Source organism: Centroberyx gerrardi, chromosome 6, assembly GCF_048128805.1.
Source record: "Centroberyx gerrardi isolate f3 chromosome 6, fCenGer3.hap1.cur.20231027, whole genome shotgun sequence".
Classification (NCBI taxonomy): Eukaryota; Metazoa; Chordata; class Actinopteri; order Beryciformes; family Berycidae; genus Centroberyx; species Centroberyx gerrardi.
The window spans coordinates 20767054-20785419 of NC_136002.1; the positions used below are offsets into that span (position 1 = coordinate 20767054).

Sequence of the window (18366 nt, forward strand, 5' to 3'; positions counted from 1 at the left end):
TCGCTGTCGGATTAAAACCTTATATCTCTAAAATGTCAGCTTTTCAGTTAGAAAGAAATACAGTCTTTTTTGTAGCTTTTGTAACTCAAACTTAGATATATCCAATGGGATTTGAAAGTTGATTATATGAGTTGCGAGGTTTTCATAGGACAAAAGCAATATGTTATAGGCCTCCATAATCACACATAGGCCCACACATAGTTACATGTGTAGGCTTTTTTAAATAGTTGCTATTTCATTGCATTTATAATACCGCTGCTTTTGACATTATTATCCCTATTGTAAAATATAAAGTAATTTTTGTGGGGCCCCTTGAGTATTTTCGCTCCACCTGAGATGAAACCCTTGCACTGATGTGGCCAACATGTATCGACCTATATGTATACAGGTATGTATACGTATATTATGAATATTTGCTGTGAAAAGGATTTTTTGCAAGAAAAAACCACATTGTATTTTCATTTACGATTGTACTTCCATTTACAGATTCCTCCCTACTTTGTTTTGTAGCCTGCAAAAACAGCAATAAGGCTTTTATTTTGAAAGTTATAAACGGAAGTAGTCTTTTTTATTTAATTGTGGCTGGCTTGCCACTGGTCCGTGGAGTCACACAGCCAACGGTGCAGCACAGTGCGTCGAGCAGGGAGATGGAGAGAGTGCTGCCAGGCTGCCAGCGAATATAACAAGAAAGCATTAGAGTCGGAGGGAATAATGTTTGATTCTCGGTCTTGAACAGAAAACATCAACAGCAGAGCCGGGATTGCCTCACCGACATCAGCGTCATGCAACCAATCCTGTATTGAGGTGAGCGATGCTGCTGCTGCTGCTGCTGCTGCGTTTTATTTCTTATTTAGCGCGTCTACACCATCCTGACGTTTATGAAAGCTGTTCACAATCCAAGTCGACATTTTAGAGACCTGTTTCATGCTCTCAGTCCCGTCGGCCTGTTATTAATATGAAGGGAAAGGGCGAGCATCCTCAGCATCGTGATTTAGTGAGGGCAACAACAGCCTCCAGGTGCTGAAGGAAAGCTTGTGTGTCTTGGTGTTAAACCCGATTCATCCCGCAGCCTCGGTTCTGAAACATAATTGAGAATTGGCTTTGACTGTTAGAAGTAAAATCAGATTAATAGCAGGTCATTTTGAGCACAGGGGCGGCAGAGTGTTTGGATGCGCCCTGAGAGGCTTCTTGGATTGGGGGTCGCGGTAAGAAGGGGCTTTTCCGATAATCCATTTAATAGCCTTGAGGGAGTAAAGACTGGTCAGTCATAACAGCGAGTCACAGGACGGATCAGGGGCCTTGATGTTTACACGGGGATGATCCAGATTCAGTGCCGACCCGTGAGTCTGCGGGCTCCCATTCATTTTATTCTCCGGATCCGCTCTCTCTCTCTCTCTCTGTCTGTCTCAGCCATTCAGCAGGAGGCTGCTGCTGTTTCCCATTCATGAAGTCCAGTACGCAACCTGTACCACGATCCTGCCGCTGGCTTTAAATAGGCTTTCTGGGCCTGCAGCAGACCCGCTGTAGGCCTGCTATTGACTTTTCTCTCATGTGTCTTATTATAACATGAGACAGTCATTTAACAGATAATAGGTCTGCTGTTTTAATAGGCTATGAGTTTATAGGCCTGCTGTTTATAGGCCGGCTCTCCTGACGAAAATCACTGTAATATTCCGATAATATTCCTTAAAGTGTGTCTGTGACTTTCAATAGAGTTTTTAGTGACCAATATCGGAGGTATTTTTATGGTATTGTCCTCCTTATGGTATGACTATAATATTCCTATAATATTCCTATATGTACTTATAGTTTTGCTGTAATATTAGCCCTCTAAAATGTATTATAGGATTATTGCATTGCTTTTACTTTTTTTTACTATGGGTTATTCAGAACATAGCTCGTGCGCTATGATAAGTACCAAGAGATGCCAGACCACCCAGCGTTTTACTGATAGGTGTCAAATATGAGGCTATATTTTTGTATCAGACTGAATTAAAAACCCATCTATTTCAGTAATGCATATGCTGAAATAGGTCCTGAATGTTCCATGCCATCCACTTCTGTCCTCCATGTTTAAGCCTCCTCTTCATCTCACATCGTGGCCCATGGTCATCTGTGAAATTAGTTAGACCCAGTGGGTGAGACAGGAAATGGAAGTCAGTGGCGGAATGTGCATCTCCCACGCGCTCCATCCTTTATCACTGGCAGCCATATGGATGCCTAAGCTTGCTCAATATTTACATTGTCACCGCTTGCCTGAGAGCGCGCGCCTGCCTGTAGAGGACACGCTAATTAGTGTGTTTAATATCTGTGTGATGAGTCCCTGCTACTCGCATCATTAGAAGTGGCTTGGAAAACCCATAGGCACACAGGTGGGCACTTATCAGCACTGCTCAGGTGTGCCTGTGTCTAAGTCTGTGTGTGTGTGTGTGTGTATGTGTGTGTGTGTACTTATGGTTTGGTGATGTGGTAGTCAGGAATGCAGATTCTCTCTCTTTTCATCATGTCTGACTTCCTATCACGGATTGCATCTGTCTATGTCCCCACACACACACACACAGATACAGAGGCCTTATGTAGCTGGGCGTATCAGTGGCTGGATCTGTTCTCAGACTCCTCCTGGCCGCCTGTGTACCTTTCATGCCGTCTGCCTGTGCTCATCTCTACTCCAGTACCCTTCAAAGTAGAAACTGGTCTATTGGTCTTCATTCTGTCATTGCTTGCGACTGATAAAAACGGCTCCAGACAGCATTCAGCTGTCAGGGAGAGACGGGGTTATCAGTGGCTGGGTCAAAGGTCAGCGAGAGGCCTCTCTGATGAGGATGGATCCAGAAGCAGGTGAGGAGGGGGGTTTATTATTGCTGACCCCTGCCTCTGCTCTTTCTCCTGCTACTATGTCTAATCCCCCCTTCTCTCATCCCACTCCTCCTCCTCCTCCTCCCATCGCTCCCTCCTGGGATTCTTATCGTCTGTCTACATCTCCTCCCCACTTCTGAGCTGCCGCTTCTTTTCCCTTCCGCTTCCATCATCCTTTCCTTTTCTTCTGTGTTAAAGCTAGGTTCCTTTGTTTCATTCTTTCTTTCTTGTTTTCTTTTTTGTTTTCTTTCTTGCTTTCTTGCTTTCTTTCTTCACACACACGCACACACACACACACACACACACTTGGATGTCTACTGTGATAAACTGGCTCTTGACTTCTTCAGGTGAGTCAGTCTTAGTCAGTGTGACTTCTCGCCTCTGTCAACATCTGTCTTTGTCTCTGTCCCTGCGCCTCCTTCAGCGTGTCCCCAGAGTCACCGAAACAAACATCATGCTGATATCTGCATCTGTATAATCTAATCTAGGGCTGAAAACACTGTCTTAGATTAAAGTTGAATGTTTGTTAGTAATTGGGTCTTCCTTGCCGCCCTGATCCGATCTATGTAATTATCTTATTGTACATGCTTTACAGTAATACCTGGACATGCATGAACAATGTGTTAAAATCATTGTGTATGTGTGTGTGTACACGAGAACAGACACACACACGCCTATAACAATGCACCTGTTGTAATTGCCACCATTAACGCAGTAGAGGTTTAACTATATTCTGCTGTAATAGATAGCCAGCCTGTGTGGTGGAGACGATGCTTTTTGCGTCCTTAAACGTCTTCAATCCACATTTTGGCGCAGCAATATCTGAATCTTATATAATATAATTTAATTAATGATTCAAATAAAGCCTTTAAAATATGTGTAATGTACAGCGCTGTACTGTACGGAGTGTGCTAGCTGTGTGCTGTACACATGACTGGAGCAGGCTAATCTTAGAAAGCATGGCTGGGCCCAAACTCCCTGGGGTGGGAGCACAACATCACCAATCATCCTCATCAGCCAATCAGAGAGGGTATATGCTGCTGGCATGGAACTCCTCACAGCCAATGTGTGTGTATGTGCATGTGGATACTGGAATCTACATGTTAAACTACACGTGCAATGCTTATCTCAACGAGTGCATGAGATATATAAATGTATGTGTATATACAGCTTGGGAAAACCAACCCTTGTCTATCCGTTGTGGTTGGGGCTCCAGTATCATTTTCTCAGTAGCGCCATATCACTACCCACAACGCCGCGGTATTAATCAAGCATATGTAATGCCTGGCTTTGCACAGTTCAGTCCTATGGGTGCTGTGCGAAGGACATGGGGTGAATGGATCTTGTACAATGTGTTTTGCAGGCTGCAGTAGATAGCTTCTCCCTACACACAGCAACGTCTCTTTCCTCTCCTCCCCGGTCAGTTTACTGTTACAGACAGAACTCCCAACCATCTGACAGAGATATCAGCCCCGCTCCCCAGGGGAAAGAAGAAGGAGGAGGAGGAGGAGGAGGAGGGGGAGGAGGGTGGGGGGGGGCACAGTAGTGGTAGATTTTACAACAGATAGGGAAGAGAGAGGGAGGAAGGGAAAGAGGGGAACAAGGCCTGCTGGATGGAGGTGAAAATGTTCCCCCCAGTGTTTTTCTCCTGGTCCATAGTTCGGTGTGTGTGTGTAAGGAAGCGTGGAGCCGTGGGGATTTGTGAATCGACAGGGTGCCTCTAGTGCTGGAGTGTGTCTCCCCTCCTTTATGCTCCCCTTGTCTCTCCCACCTCCACACACACACACACACACACACACACACACTGATTGTTTTAGCAGCTGGCCCATGCAGCAAAAACATGACCCCTCTCTATTCCGTACTGTATCGCAATCCCCCTCCTCACTCTTTCCTCGTTGCTTTCACAAGCTGGCTCTTTCATTCGTTTCCCCACACACCAGTCTTGTTTTCTCTTCTTATATCACTGCTGCGCTGTCTCTGCCAATCCTTTTCGGCACCTTGCTTTCTACCTCTGTGTGCTTTGCAGTACCTAGTTGGCTACAGTGTACTGAGCCTCAACTTCCTCCAGCGTCTCATGGCTTGAGTTTCATGCTGACTCGGTGAGTGTGCTTGCTTGCGCGCGTGTGTGTGTGTGTGTGGGTGCGGCGTACAGTCACTTCAGTATCCTTGAGAAAGGCACATCCTCATCTTTGCGGAAGGGCAGGAGTTTGAGAAATGCACCTCATTGTGTGTTGTTGTTTTTCTGCTGAATGAGTGGAAAGTTGGCCCAGTGCAGGTTTTTAAATAGCTGAATGGGTATTGACTGCCTCACAGCCAGCACACTCTCACCGGGGAAACAGGCTAATTATTACAACACTTAGTGATTACCAGTTTAGCTTGATAACAAATCTCGCATGGCATGAAGAATGAATGAGTGGATGGATGTTTGGATGGCTGGATGGTTTATGAATGAAGAAGACAGCACCTCATAGTGAACAGGTATATTATCTTCTCTCCATACATATTATCAAACATGCTGTGCATCCAACAATGTTAAGACCTTGGGTTTATGTAAGCATATTTCTACTGGTCTATGTAGGTCTCTTTCCCTCTCTATCTGAGTGGGAGTGTGTCATCAGTTTGTGGATAAGAAACCCCATCAGTCACAAATCAAACCTCTTAGGCCGGCTTTCTCAGCTGCGAGTTGTCGAAACGCGTCAAGATGTATTCTGTCTGACAGGTTATGAAAGAGCTCCCATCTCAGGACCTTCGGTCGTGATTCAGCCTGCATGGGGGGGAGAATGTGGGAGAAAACAACAACACAATGTTGCTCATTCACGTTCCTACACTGTTCGGCCAACCCAAGCAGAGCGAGAATCTCAGAAATGTCATGTATCCAATCAAAACAGCCCAACTGGAGACCCTGCCACCCCCTTCTGCACACCATGTAAAGGAGTATGATTTGGGACGCTGCTAAAATAACTGCACTATAGAGACTTTGGATTCCTGTTCAGTATCCTGAGTGGGACATCCAGGCAGATAAGGGAGATATTTTGTTCGCCTTTATTCCCACTGAAGACTTCCTTTATTATTCTCTCATCCCACCCTTTCTTCTCCTCACCAGTCCCTCTATCCATCACAACATTCCTCTGAAATTCTTTGCGACTGGGTTTTTAAATTATTTTTTGTTATCTCAGCAGCATAGCAGGGTTTCCTTCCATCCTGAGATGAGCTAAGAGATGGTTCTTCAAAGAGCTGGGACTTCTGTGTACTTCTCCTTATCGTACCCCCTCTCTCTCATCTGGCATCTTGTTTGTTTCAGATCTGTTGGTTCTCTAACACCGGGAGGGAGACAGGGAGGGAAAGAGAGAGAAAAAGAGAGAAAGATTGGCTTGTACTTGAATGTCTGTGTCAGACTTAATTCCAAGAGGGACCGGAGAGTTTTGCGCTAATCCTTTATGAAAAGACAACCCACACTGATGCTTTTGAAAGTGACAATAAAGCCTGCTTGCATGAGACATTCCAGGGAACTATGCAGTGTAGATTTGTGTGTGTGTGTGTGTGTGTGGATTGGTTTGCGAGTGCGAATTCAGGAGCATTTCAAAAGAAAACAATGAGCGCATATTGTGACTGAACTGCCAAGAGAAGCCCAGCAGCTCTGAGAATAAGCTTTCACAGCTTGGGGAGCTCGAGTGTTGGCCATCTCCATGCTTATGTCACCCGGCCTGCCTGCTGGGAAGATATCCTTTTATCTGTGTGATTGTTTGGGCCCCACAGAAACCAGTAATCAAACCAACATGTGTTTGATTGTGCAGCGCTCTCCACCGATGCTAATCTGCAACTGTATTACTCAGCGAGGTGCTGACGGGATGAAAACGGCCCTTTGGATGTTGCTGGATGTGGTGTGGTTCTGGTCGTGCTGTGTGTTAGACCCACACCGCAGACCGTAGAGGGTTTTATCACTGATGTGATGTGGTTTGGCACCGCTTGGCCCTGATGCGGCCCGGAGAGGGAGGCGGCACTGAGGGCTGAGTCATACGCACACTGGGGAACAGAGGAATGGAAGGATGAGTGGGTCTGCGTGAGAGGAGGAGAGCAACTGTGGTCTTTGTTCACGGGTTAAAAAAAAAAACCTCATTATTCAGAAGAACAACAGTGAGATAGACGGGAGACTAACAAAGAGAGCGGCTGCACGATCGCTCCCTGTTCATTCCAAATTGCTGTTAACCTGCTCTGACAGAACATATTTCAAGATAATTCAGATAATCCGAGTGCTTGTCAGAAAGCATCATTTGGTAAATGCTGGCAATTGTTGGAGACTTAACTTTCTGGGTGATTTCCTTTTGATCCCTCTTCATATTGACTCTGTTGGTAAATGGTTTTCAAGCCTTCACGACATGCCAACCCTGCTCATAATCTTGAGCTGTCACAAATTCAGGATTCTTCAAACTGAATAAATTCCAGCCAGCGGGACTCAACCACGGTGTGTTAGGGAAAGGAAACAGGGTTTTTGGGGGTGAAAACTCAAAAATGCACCGCTGTACTGTGTCACTTTGAAAGATGTGAAGATGTGCAGGTTTTATATGATGGAAGGGGCAAGGCAGCTGGTGGGATTTTGATATAAAACATACAAATTTTGATATAACAATATAGTCATTCTTAATTTCATTGAGAGTTTAATATAATGACAAACGCAGGCCCGCTCAGCAGTCTGCTTCATTCACACATCCTTTATTCCTTGCGCCGCCACACAGGCCGGCTGTTCCACAACCGGCGTATGTCTGGTCCAAAGCCAATTACACAAACACATACTGCAATAATTTGTCTCTCCATTTTCGGCCTTTCCATTGATTCCATCCATACTAACGCTGTGTTCTCCCCCCAGCCTCTCCCAGGTGGGTTGGCATGGCCCAGTGATGAACGGAGCGGTGGTGCCCGGTAGTCCGGAGCTCTCCTCCTCGTGCCCACTGCCTGACTGGCGAGAGTTCTGTGAGCTCCACGCTCGCGCCTCCGCTGCCGACTTCGCCCACAAGTTCCAGCGCTTCCTGTCAGAGAACCCGTGCTACGATTCGCCCGGCGCCGATGCCAGCTTCTCACAGCACTTCGCCCAGCACTTCCTGGAGTGTTTCTCGGCAGCGCTGACCCAGGCCCGGGAGAATCAGGCGTCCTCACCGGGGGAAGACGGCTCAAACGCACCACCCAAGTACAGCATTGTTCCTTTCCTGGGCATCCAGGGCTGCCCGCTGTCCTACGGCCACGACCTCTACCAGAGACGCAAGGACGCCGGGGCCTCCAGCGAATCCCTGGACAGCATGGACAGCGGAGGAGGAGGGATAGAGGGAGGAGGCAGCGGCACCGCCTCCTCCAGAGGGCCCCAGCCGGCCCACAAAGTGTCCGCTCTGGGCCAGTCCCGCAGCTCGGAGGACGTGTCGGTAAGTCACCCCAAGGCTCGCTTCAAGAAGGGCTTCTCCCTGAGGAACATGAGTCTGTGCGTGGTGGACGGGGTGAAGGAGATCTGGCACCGACGGGCCTCCCCCGAACCCGACGCTCCTCCAGGAGCCAGGAAGTCTAATGGGGGAGGAGGAGGAGGGGAGGCGGGGGGAGAGAAGTGGTCCCAGAAGCTGCGCCTTCCCCGGGGCTCGCAGGGCCACAAGGCTGAGCTGCTGGAGATCCAGAGGGAGGGGGCGCTCAGGTACATGGTGGCTGACGACACAAACTGTATGGGCGCCGCACAGTGGCAGAAGTGCCGCCTGCTGCTCAGGAAGACCAAGAGGGAGGAAGGAGGGGAGAGGTTCCTGCTGGAGTTCTATGTGCCACCCAAGGTACGGACACACACACACAAACACACACACACATAGAGGACGTTAGGCAGAAGGGTATGGATTCCAGACTGTAAGCTGGACTAAGCTAAAGGCATAGAGGGACTATTTCATAAATTTGAACCTTATAACCCAACCTCTCTGAACCCAAGTCACACAGACTTAAGTCCAAACACACACACATGCACACACACGCACACACACACACACACTCGCACACACACGCACACACATACACACCACATTTGTCTATATGGGATTTCCAGATCATTGCCCCTGACCTTAAGATGGCTATGAGGCTGTGCAGCTGAGTGTGTGTAAATCTGCCACTGTCCTTTGATCATGGGTGGTGGGGATGAGGGGACGAGGCCGGGGAGAGGGGGAAGGACAGGTGGGAAGCAGGACGGGGAGGGGGAGGAGCTGATATAGCGGAAAAGAGCGAGACAGCGATGGAGAGAGTGAGAGGGAGGGAGAGAGAGAAGGGATTACATTGATTTCTATGAGGGTAATACATTGCGTAGTTTCTTTTTCGTATACAGAAATAGATTGATTGATCACGATGCAAATTTTCCTATCTTCTGCAAAATGGGTTAGGGTGGTGACAAAGTAGTGGTCACTATCAGAGGAACTGAAATCATCTGAGTGAGTCACTCAAAAAAAAAAACAGTCAGTAAGAATCACAAGGGGGAAATGTAAAATTATGGTCAGCACTTTCATCTATATTTATGTTCTATTTATGTCCAGGCGTGAGAAAATGATTATTACCCATGGACTGCACTGAAATAAGGAAAGACATGATAGATGACACATTTATAAAACATACACATGCACATCTAGGCCGGCCTGCCCTACAGAATCTCTCTCGAAGTTGCTTTATCACTGCCGTCCTATTCAGCTCTTACAAATCATAACAGTGCAGAGTCAACAGTGTCTGAAAGATAGACTGAGTCATAAAATCTCACTCCTGCCTGCTCCTGGCTGACTGGCTTTGGCTCCGTCCCTGTCAGGCCCATCAATCTGCCTGCTGCTCTCTGTGGCAGAGACGGCACACTGCAGCACACACACTCCCTGCATTATGACACAGCAGCAGGCCCCGGGACGACCAGCTCGCCTTTTCACTCAAATACACACACACACACGCACATGTAGAAATAACATGCAATAACTGCATAGTAACAGTAGCAATAACATTCTATTGTAACAACATCATAGAAACAGTAAAGGAAAAATCCATCTTAAAAGACTTTGACATTGTTATAAAAAAACTATTGGTAATGTACATTGCATTTTGGTGTTTGGTTTTGTAGAATCAAAGAGCAATGTTTTCTTTCTTGACTCACCATTTTGCACCAACATTCAACAGTCACACAGGGAGAAATCCATCGTAGAAGAGGCAGAGATACCAATTCTTCCATTGACAGAAGCCTCAATAGACCAGAATGCAATGCAGCAACAAGACATGTTGTGTTTTTTAGTAAGGGCCGTGACTCTTGCTTTTTGTCAACTGGAAAAACTCGCTCTGCTATTGCTGTTGCTATCACTACTGCTATTAGTCTCTCCACCTACACACACTGAATATTCTCAGGGTTGTCAAAATGCATTCTGGGAACTGGGGGAAATCACTGAGGTAGAAGTAGACGAGGCAGGTTGAGGAAAGGGGGAACAACAAAAAAGTAAATTACAGCACTTCATCACAAAATAACTCCTTGAACACATTGAACATCACAGATTGATGATATATAACAGTGAGAATCTGAAGGTGGAATTTTCCTTTAAGCCCATACTGTTTGTGCTTGTAATTAACATCGACCGCCAACCTATTTTGCAAGACTGTGTATGTGCTATGTATTGGAGCAGATACAGACATGTTCACTGATTAACACTGGTCTTAACAAACAGTGCGCACTGAGAATGAGTTGCGATGCCCGTGATAGAGGCACAGGAAATGGTCTCTTTAATGCAGGAAGTGGTTTTTGACATCTGATCCTGAGAAGGGAGTTGTTTGCGGGGTGTGGAGGGCTGCCAGCTGTACAGGCAGATCAAGATGAGAACAGTGTTACTCCAGACAGATCAGCTGATAAGCCTCTGCCAGACCATCAGTCAGTCTCTCTCCAGGTCTCTCTCTCTGTCTCGCTCTCTCTCAACACACATACAAATACACACACACACAGCACACTGCCTCAAACACGCTCGTGCTCGTTGGATCTGTTAAGATTATGATCTGAACTCAACTCTCTGCAGAGGGTAAACCGAGGCCAGGCTGTGTGTGAGTTCACCCTCCTGAAAACTCTTCCCTTTTCATGTTTGTTACGTTCATTCAGTAGGAATAATCGATGAGGGGCTGTGTATAAAAACTGAGTTGTGGAATAATTTCCCTCTTCCCCTTGTTGATATTTGTCATATATGAATGGAAGGTTTGGGGGAATTGTTTTATTTCAGGATGCAGAGGGTGTAGTTCAACACTGTTAAAGCTGTCCCACTAACTCAGACTAAAATACAAACCCCTATTTGTTGTTCCAGTCATCAAAGCCCAAGGTGAGCATCCCTTTGTCAGCCATCGTGGAGGTGAGGACCACCATGCCGCTGGAGATGCCAGACAAAGACAACACCTTTGTTCTCAAGGTAGGAGCCACACCATATAACAACACCACCCTCCTCTTCAGAGATTAATGCTTCATGCAACAATAAATCCCCACACAAAAGTATTTTACATGACTAATTTAATAATAAGACTGAAAACTAAGGGTTTGGCTATACAAGACGGTGTTATGAAAAAAACAGGTTCCTGGAAAATAACTGCTCTAGCTAGCTTATGCCATGGCTGAGTTGACATGGACTAGCTTTGGGTTTGCCCTGTTCTGTGTCCTGATGTGGTCCCTCGAACAGAGCTCAGTGTGTGATCGGGGTCTTTGGCTGCCTCCGCAGGTGGAGAACGGGGGTGAGTACATCCTGGAAACCATCGACTCGCTGCAGAAAAACTCCTGGGTTGCTGACATCCAGGACTGCATAGACCCCGGGTAAACCACCAGATAAATATTTGCTGTTGGCTGAAGATGTCGAGAAGAGAGGGATGGAGGGATGGAGAGTGGGGAGCGGGTGAACGGAAGGGGGGGAATAACACACACAGTCATTAATCATTCAATTAGTGGAGTTTTTGACAGGTTGCTCTAGCACAAACATGGGCACACACGCACACACGCACACACACACACACACACACACACACACACACACACTCCACTTCAGACTTTCCCAGGTTAGTGGAAGTTTGTCAGTGCAGCTCAGGACATAAACAGAAAGATTATTTGTGTCCATGTTTGTGGGATGTGGACGTGTGTTGACTTGTGTGTTAGACATGTGGTAGTGTTTGTTGGCACATGTGTGTGTGTGTGTGTGTGTGTGCATACTCTTGTATACATTTTTGCGGTCCAGCTGACCTGTCTGCTTGCGCACAGTGACAGCGGTGATGACATCGAGCTGGCGTCGTGTCCTCATGGCCAGTCCTCCAAAGATTGCTCCATGGTGGCCTCCTGCAGCTGTGAGCTGCTGTCTGAGGGTGAGCAGCGGCTCTTCTTGGGTTTCTCCTGTCTATATATGCCAGCACACACACACATTACACAACACTCAGTTGTTTTGATCCAAATTAATATATTTTATAACGCTTGTGTTCAGGTGTCTATCGTGCCCCTGAGAGGTCCTGCCCCACAGCGGCAGAGCACTACAGCGCCCCCTCAGTCCGTTGCAGGGAACCCCCCTTCACTCAGCACCCATCCCACATGCCCCTAGAGCGCTTCCTCCAGTCCCCAGAGGCCCAGGGCTCCAACCCTGCCGCAGGTAACGCACACGCATTGCTTTTTCCACACTGAATACACAGCAGATGAATACTCAGACAGACAGAAAAAGGACTAGTGAGGGTTGTTGATTTGTGTGTGGCTGTGCGCAGGGGGTGAAGGAGTGAAAGACTCAGATGGCGACGCCAGCCTGGCAGGATACCCGTGGTTTCACGGCACACTGTCCCGCGTGCGTGCAGCTCAGCTGGTGCTGGCAGGCGGGGCCAGGAGCCACGGGCTCTTCGTGATCCGGCAGAGTGAGACGCGGCCGGGCGAGTACGTCCTCACCTTCAACTTCCAGGGCAAAGCCAAGGTGAGAAGGGGAAAGAGAATGTGAACCAAACAGTTTAGTAGCACCGTTATCTTCTATGATTGGGTCTTACACACCTCTGTAAATTAACTCCCATTAATAGTAAAGTCAGAGAGAGGGTGATGTTCAGGGATCAAAATGCTGAACAGCAAATGACACTGACATACTAGTAGTGATACTAATAGCCTAAATTTTCCCTCATTTTATCAGCAAGATTGAACCAAAAGATTTACGTGAGAAAATGATGCAGGCACAGTATGAGAGAGAGTGAGGAGAATTATTGGTCATTGTGAACCTCTGATCTAAATGGCAAATATTAATCAAAATATGAAACATGGCAGTCTAAGTTGTTGAAATGCCTCAAAAGGTGTGCATTAAAATAATTTCAAACAACTAGGGGACAGGCTCTATTTTCGTATGAACAAAACCAATCAAAATGCAGTACATGCACTTGAGGCAGAAATAATTGGGGATGACAATTCATCATTCTCCTAATATTCGGGGGAATTTCTCCTCCTGTCTCCCCCCAAATCTACACTTGTATATTAATGTGTTTTATCTATATAGATTCATCTCTAGCACCAACTGTTCTGTGGGAGTATAAGAATCACTCAGGCTTGTTCTCATGGCGTTTGGGGCTGCAGCTACTGCACACCCAGGAAGAGATGCAGTAATGTCACGTTTTGTGTCCCCTTGTGTAACATGATCCCCGCACATCACATCCTGCCGGCCGGCAGCGCTGAGGAAGTGTCAGCTGCTGCCTCCTCCTCTGGTGTCAGCCTTGGCATTCTGTAGTGCCAGACACCTCTCAGATAATGCACCGCATGTCCTGACCTCTGTCTCAATCGGTGTCTTGCAGACGTTCACTGTATCTCACACCCTCTTTCTTTTTTTTTCTGTCTATTTCACTCCCTACCTTCTCTTACCCTCCATTTCTCCTTCCTTATTCCTCTCCCTCTCTCCCCTTCTTCTCCCTCCTCAGCATTTGCGTCTGTCGGTGAACGAGAACGGGCAGTGCCACGTTCACCACCTGTGGTTCCACACCGTGTCGGACATGCTGAGGCACTTCCACGCCCACCCCATCCCCCTCGAGTCCGGAGGCTCCGCTGACATCACGTTACGCTCCTACGTGCAGGTGCAGCGATGCCCCGTCACAGGTACGCAGCGCACGCACATACTCGCAAGTGCTCACACACATCATTCATATGACACAGTGACTGGTGACACAGTGGCTGGTCTCAAAAGGCCATAAGTGTCTCAGAGCTTGACACTCGCCTCCTTAGGTCATTGGAGGATATTAGAGGGCGACTAGAAAGTTGGATGTGTTGATGGATTGCGGAGGTTTGTCCTTAGTGGGAAGAAGCAGTGCCGAAACTCGCTGAACCTGCCCCCCCTCCCCCTCCTCCTTAGTAACACTGCTCCTGCCCTCCGCTCCGCTGGCATGGGATGAATGCCCTCCTGTACAGGGGAGTGAGGGGGCGATTATACCACAGGAGTTTTGCATGCAGGCCTAGACTCTGGCCCCAACCCGCCCTGGTGGTCACAAAGAGGCCCTCTGTTTTCCCCCAGGCTCCGGGCCTACACACACATGCACACACACATGCACACCCACACATGCACTCACACATGCACACACTCGCACAGAGTGAGGATTTGATTCAGGGTGTAAATGGCTTTATTGATACACTGGTCAGGCGTGTCTTTGGCACCAGTGTTGTTGGTGTTATTGCCCACCAAGAGAAAGGATAATAAAGGAGGCCCACACTGCCTGTGTTTACATGCTGCTCTATGAAGGAGCCTTTTACTACCAGCTCAAACCCCTGAACGATGATCAACAACACAGATAAATTCTATTTATTCTATCTTATCCCGTGTTATTATTTTGTGTCCTATAATAATAGTTTTTGTTCAGTGTCTGTGTTTCTCTTTCTTCTTCCCACAAAAGTCTCGCTCGATCTGTTACAGATGTGACCGTGCCTCCAGTTCTCACCCCACCCAGGGACGCGGGCTGCCGGACTGACTCGGCCCAGCCAGCCCTCCACCTCCCTGGGATTGCGCCGCCTGCTGGGCCCCCTCCTGACGCCCCGCTCTCCTCCAGTACCTCCTCCTCACCCACTGCCCTTCCTTCCCTCTCCCGCAGCGACACAGGCACTGGAGGAGGAGGAGGAGGGGGTGGAGGAGGAGGAGGGTTACAGAGCCGGAGCAACAGCTCTGAGCGGCTGCTGGAGGCCTCTAGTGGAGCGTCTGAGGACTACCACGACACCGACGGGACTCGCAGGACCCGAGCTGTGGAGAACCAGTACTCTTTCTACTAAAAGGCCCGGTCAGGGCCCAGTCAGGGGTTCTGATTGGTTGAGATGCAGAAAGTTAGGGATTTGAGGCTTAGAAGTGACATGGGAAGCTCCGCTGCTGATGGAAACGGTCCAAATCACTGGATCACCCATTGTTTTGATTGTTTGTTTGTTCATTTTTATTCTGAGGCAATTTCCTGTTTCCCCGATATGAGAAGGAGGTGAGCTCACACTAAATCGATCTCGGTCCCTCCGCAGTGCGTCCACTCCGGTAATCCCTGAGGCTCTGTGGCCGAGTTCAACCTCAGCTGTTGAGGATATGAGGATATGGGCGACATAATCTGGTGCGTGTGTGAGCGAATGGAGAAGCAGAGGGCTGCAGGGAGCGAGGCAGAGGGGCGAGATGGAGCGGAGAGATGAGGGATAGATGTAGAAATGCGGTGGGAGACGGACGTAGGCGGAGAGCATGACGGGAAGTTGTCCAGTCGAGTCATATGGCTTTGATTCACCTCGTCAGACCCGCTTCCTGTCCACCCCCCTACCCACAATTCCCTGGGAGCAGAGCCTGTGTCACCGCCCTGCTGAAGGATCAAGAGTTGAAATGACCCCGAAGAAACAGTCCCTCCCCTCTGAGCTCCTCGGAGCCCCCGAGAGCATCCCCTTAATGTTTGTTAAGCTGCTTTGAGTCTGTCCCGGATATCCTCACTGTCCCTACGGGGTTTTCCTACCAAGTCCTGCTCAGCGCCAACCTCAGTACAGTGATCATGGGTGTGTTAGTGTTAGCTTGGAGATATTTTTCTTAACGTGTACAGCCTAAAGGTCTCAGTGCCTGACAATTACCTTGGACTTGAACGGACTGTTGTCCATAGCGACAGGAAAACTACTGTCCATAATGATGATGATGATGATGATGATGGGGAGGGAGTCGAGGAAGATGTTGGCATCCAGCATAATCATAACACCCCCAAAAATAAAATGCAGGTGATTCATTGACTGTCGGTTTCTGCTTAATACACACTGAACATGTAAATCTCTGCATATTCAAATGGTTTCGTTCACACAGTTTTGTTAATGGGAACAAAGTAAACAAGAGTCAGTCATACAGTGTGTAACAAATCAATAAAAACAAATTGATATGGAAAATAAACAAAACAGCAAGTTCAAGCTATATCAGTATGGCAGCGTGGTTCCCATTCTTCTGTCACACTGGATTATTTCTATGGGTGTGTGGTGGTGTGTTAAGAATCCAAATATTTTTCAATGATTGGTGTGCTACAGTAGTGTTTCTGAAACTTGGCTGTCGAGGTCCCTCCGTCTGGTGCTGGTTCTGTATTAAAGTTCATATCAATAACCTGTAGAATAGATACCCTGTCGGTAGAGAAGTTCACTTTGAAGTAATGCCTTGATAATATTAATATACCAAATCCAGCATTTATCGGAGGGACTTGGGACTTGAGACGGGGACTCGTTCGGTGTTTTTTAGAGAACAGGTGGCAGTGTTGCGTACTGTGTGTGCGGCCTACAGATGAACTCGTGGGCGTGGACTGGAGCGGTACAGTAACATAATTGGTACTAGATGGCCATGCTTGAAAGGAAAGATGTGGAAAGATTTGACATTGCTGATTTACTTTATGTTTATTGAGTATTGAGATTAAAGTTGTCGTCTATTTACGATTCCTAGAAAAACTCATTGCCACACTACTATAAAATATTTCTTTTATTTTAGGAATTATAGCCCCAGACTTTCATCAGAATGCAAAACACCAGTAAAAAATAACCTCAAAAACACCTTTGACACACATAAAATCCATCAGGATAGTATATGTATACATAAGATAAAAGCAGATTTGGCCATAGTGTACAGAAAGCAAGCAGCTATATAATTTTCCAAACGTATACAACACATTTGTTCGGTTGGAATAAACATATCAAGGAGGTGCTTCTGTCTTTCCAAGCGTGGCCATTTAGTTTCGAAGGGGAAATTTAAATTGTCAGTCTCACAGGACTAATGGAGTGGAGAAGCAGTTCATGTGCCAATTTGAATCCTATTTTTGAAACGTATTTATTCCTCAGCCGTTGTAAATTACATTTTCCTATCAAGTCCTATTTATGTACAATTGATTGATTCTTCTTGATTAAACATCCTCAGTGGATCCCGTCCGTCACAAGAGCCCGTCTCACATATCACAGATTACCCATGTTTCCTTTTATTTTCTTAACACTTCTTAAAGCTGATTTTCTGTTGTCTGGCTGAGTTTTGAAGAGTCTGTGCAATTTTGTACAAAGTGATGTACTTGACATACTACTTTATATTTCTGTGAATAAAATGTGAAGAAACTATTGCAAACCTTCCGAGATTCTTCATTCATATAAGTCAAGTATGCAGTGTAATGAAATTAATACAGCTGCTGGGGTTCAGAATGAAATGGGCATGTTAAGAGATTAAAGGCTGTGAAAGGACAAGAGCTTTAGTGTTGAAAACAATCTGACAACAACAACATGTACAGTGATAGAGACATCTTTCTGTGGAGATTGTAACAGTCACTCTATTCATCCATCTATGAATTTGCATAACTGACTGGCTAAACATTTGATGCCATTTCTTGGCTTCCTTTGGTTGGATTTACATGAAATGAAATGCAATATGTTACAAACACAGGCCCTAATGTAGATACCAAGTTTCCTAGTTATAATGCAAACACACTTTGAGTTATAAACAATTCAGTGCTAGACCCTGCCCAAGTTAATCAATCACAGCCAGACATCATATTGATCAATATGGCCCTGAGTCAATATTCTGAATTCATGTGACATTTAATCAACTAGATTCAGAGATCTTCATTTTAAGTCTTTGTAGCTTGTTGGTATTGGTCAATTTAAAAACTGATTAAAGCATCATTAAATATTATGTTTACCAAGTTTCATGATGATGTTTCTAGCATTTAGCATTTTCAAGGGAAACTGGACAAATTAGACACACAAACACACACACACACACACACACACACACACACACACACGTACACACACACGTACACAAATACACATACAAGACAATGGATCTCTGGTCCAGCTGAATTTGTGGTCAGCAATAGTATTATCTTACCACACCAGCTCCCATCGGGGTTTTGGGTCCTCCGTAACAGTTTAACCTGCTTCAGAAACCTCTGTCTCCTACACAGAGTTCAAACTGACTCAGTGACTAAAGTCCCTGATGCAGACTGGCTCAGCAGGCCAACAGAAATGATGGCTTTCTGCATTTGTGTATTTGATGGATTCAG

The 18366-nt window shown here is 46.7% G+C and overlaps 1 protein-coding gene across 1 annotated transcript; it reads left to right on the forward strand.

Moving 5' to 3' along the window:
• Positions 1-658: 658 nt before the first annotated feature.
• Positions 659-17433, forward strand: sh2b2 (SH2B adaptor protein 2). The gene is made up of 9 exons (XM_071927908.2): positions 659-804; positions 7721-8657; positions 11175-11276; positions 11580-11671; positions 12110-12210; positions 12327-12488; positions 12598-12797; positions 13777-13951; positions 14760-17433. The coding sequence occupies exons 2-9, from the start codon at positions 7752-7754 to the stop codon at positions 15107-15109; spliced, it is 2088 nt and encodes a 695-aa protein (XP_071784009.2). The 5' UTR covers positions 659-804; positions 7721-7751; the 3' UTR covers positions 15110-17433.
• Positions 17434-18366: the final 933 nt, after the last annotated feature.

Excerpts from the sequence above, each read along its gene's own strand:
- sh2b2 (XM_071927908.2), top strand. The coding sequence starts at position 7,752 with ATGAACGGAGCGGTGGTGCCCGGTAGTCCGGAGCTCTCCTCCTCGTGC. Across the intron at positions 11,277-11,579 it reads ACAACACCTTTGTTCTCAAG|GTGGAGAACGGGGGTGAGTA; the intron begins GTAGGAGCCACA and ends CTGCCTCCGCAG. Across the intron at positions 11,672-12,109 it reads CAGGACTGCATAGACCCCGG|TGACAGCGGTGATGACATCG; the intron begins GTAAACCACCAG and ends GCTTGCGCACAG.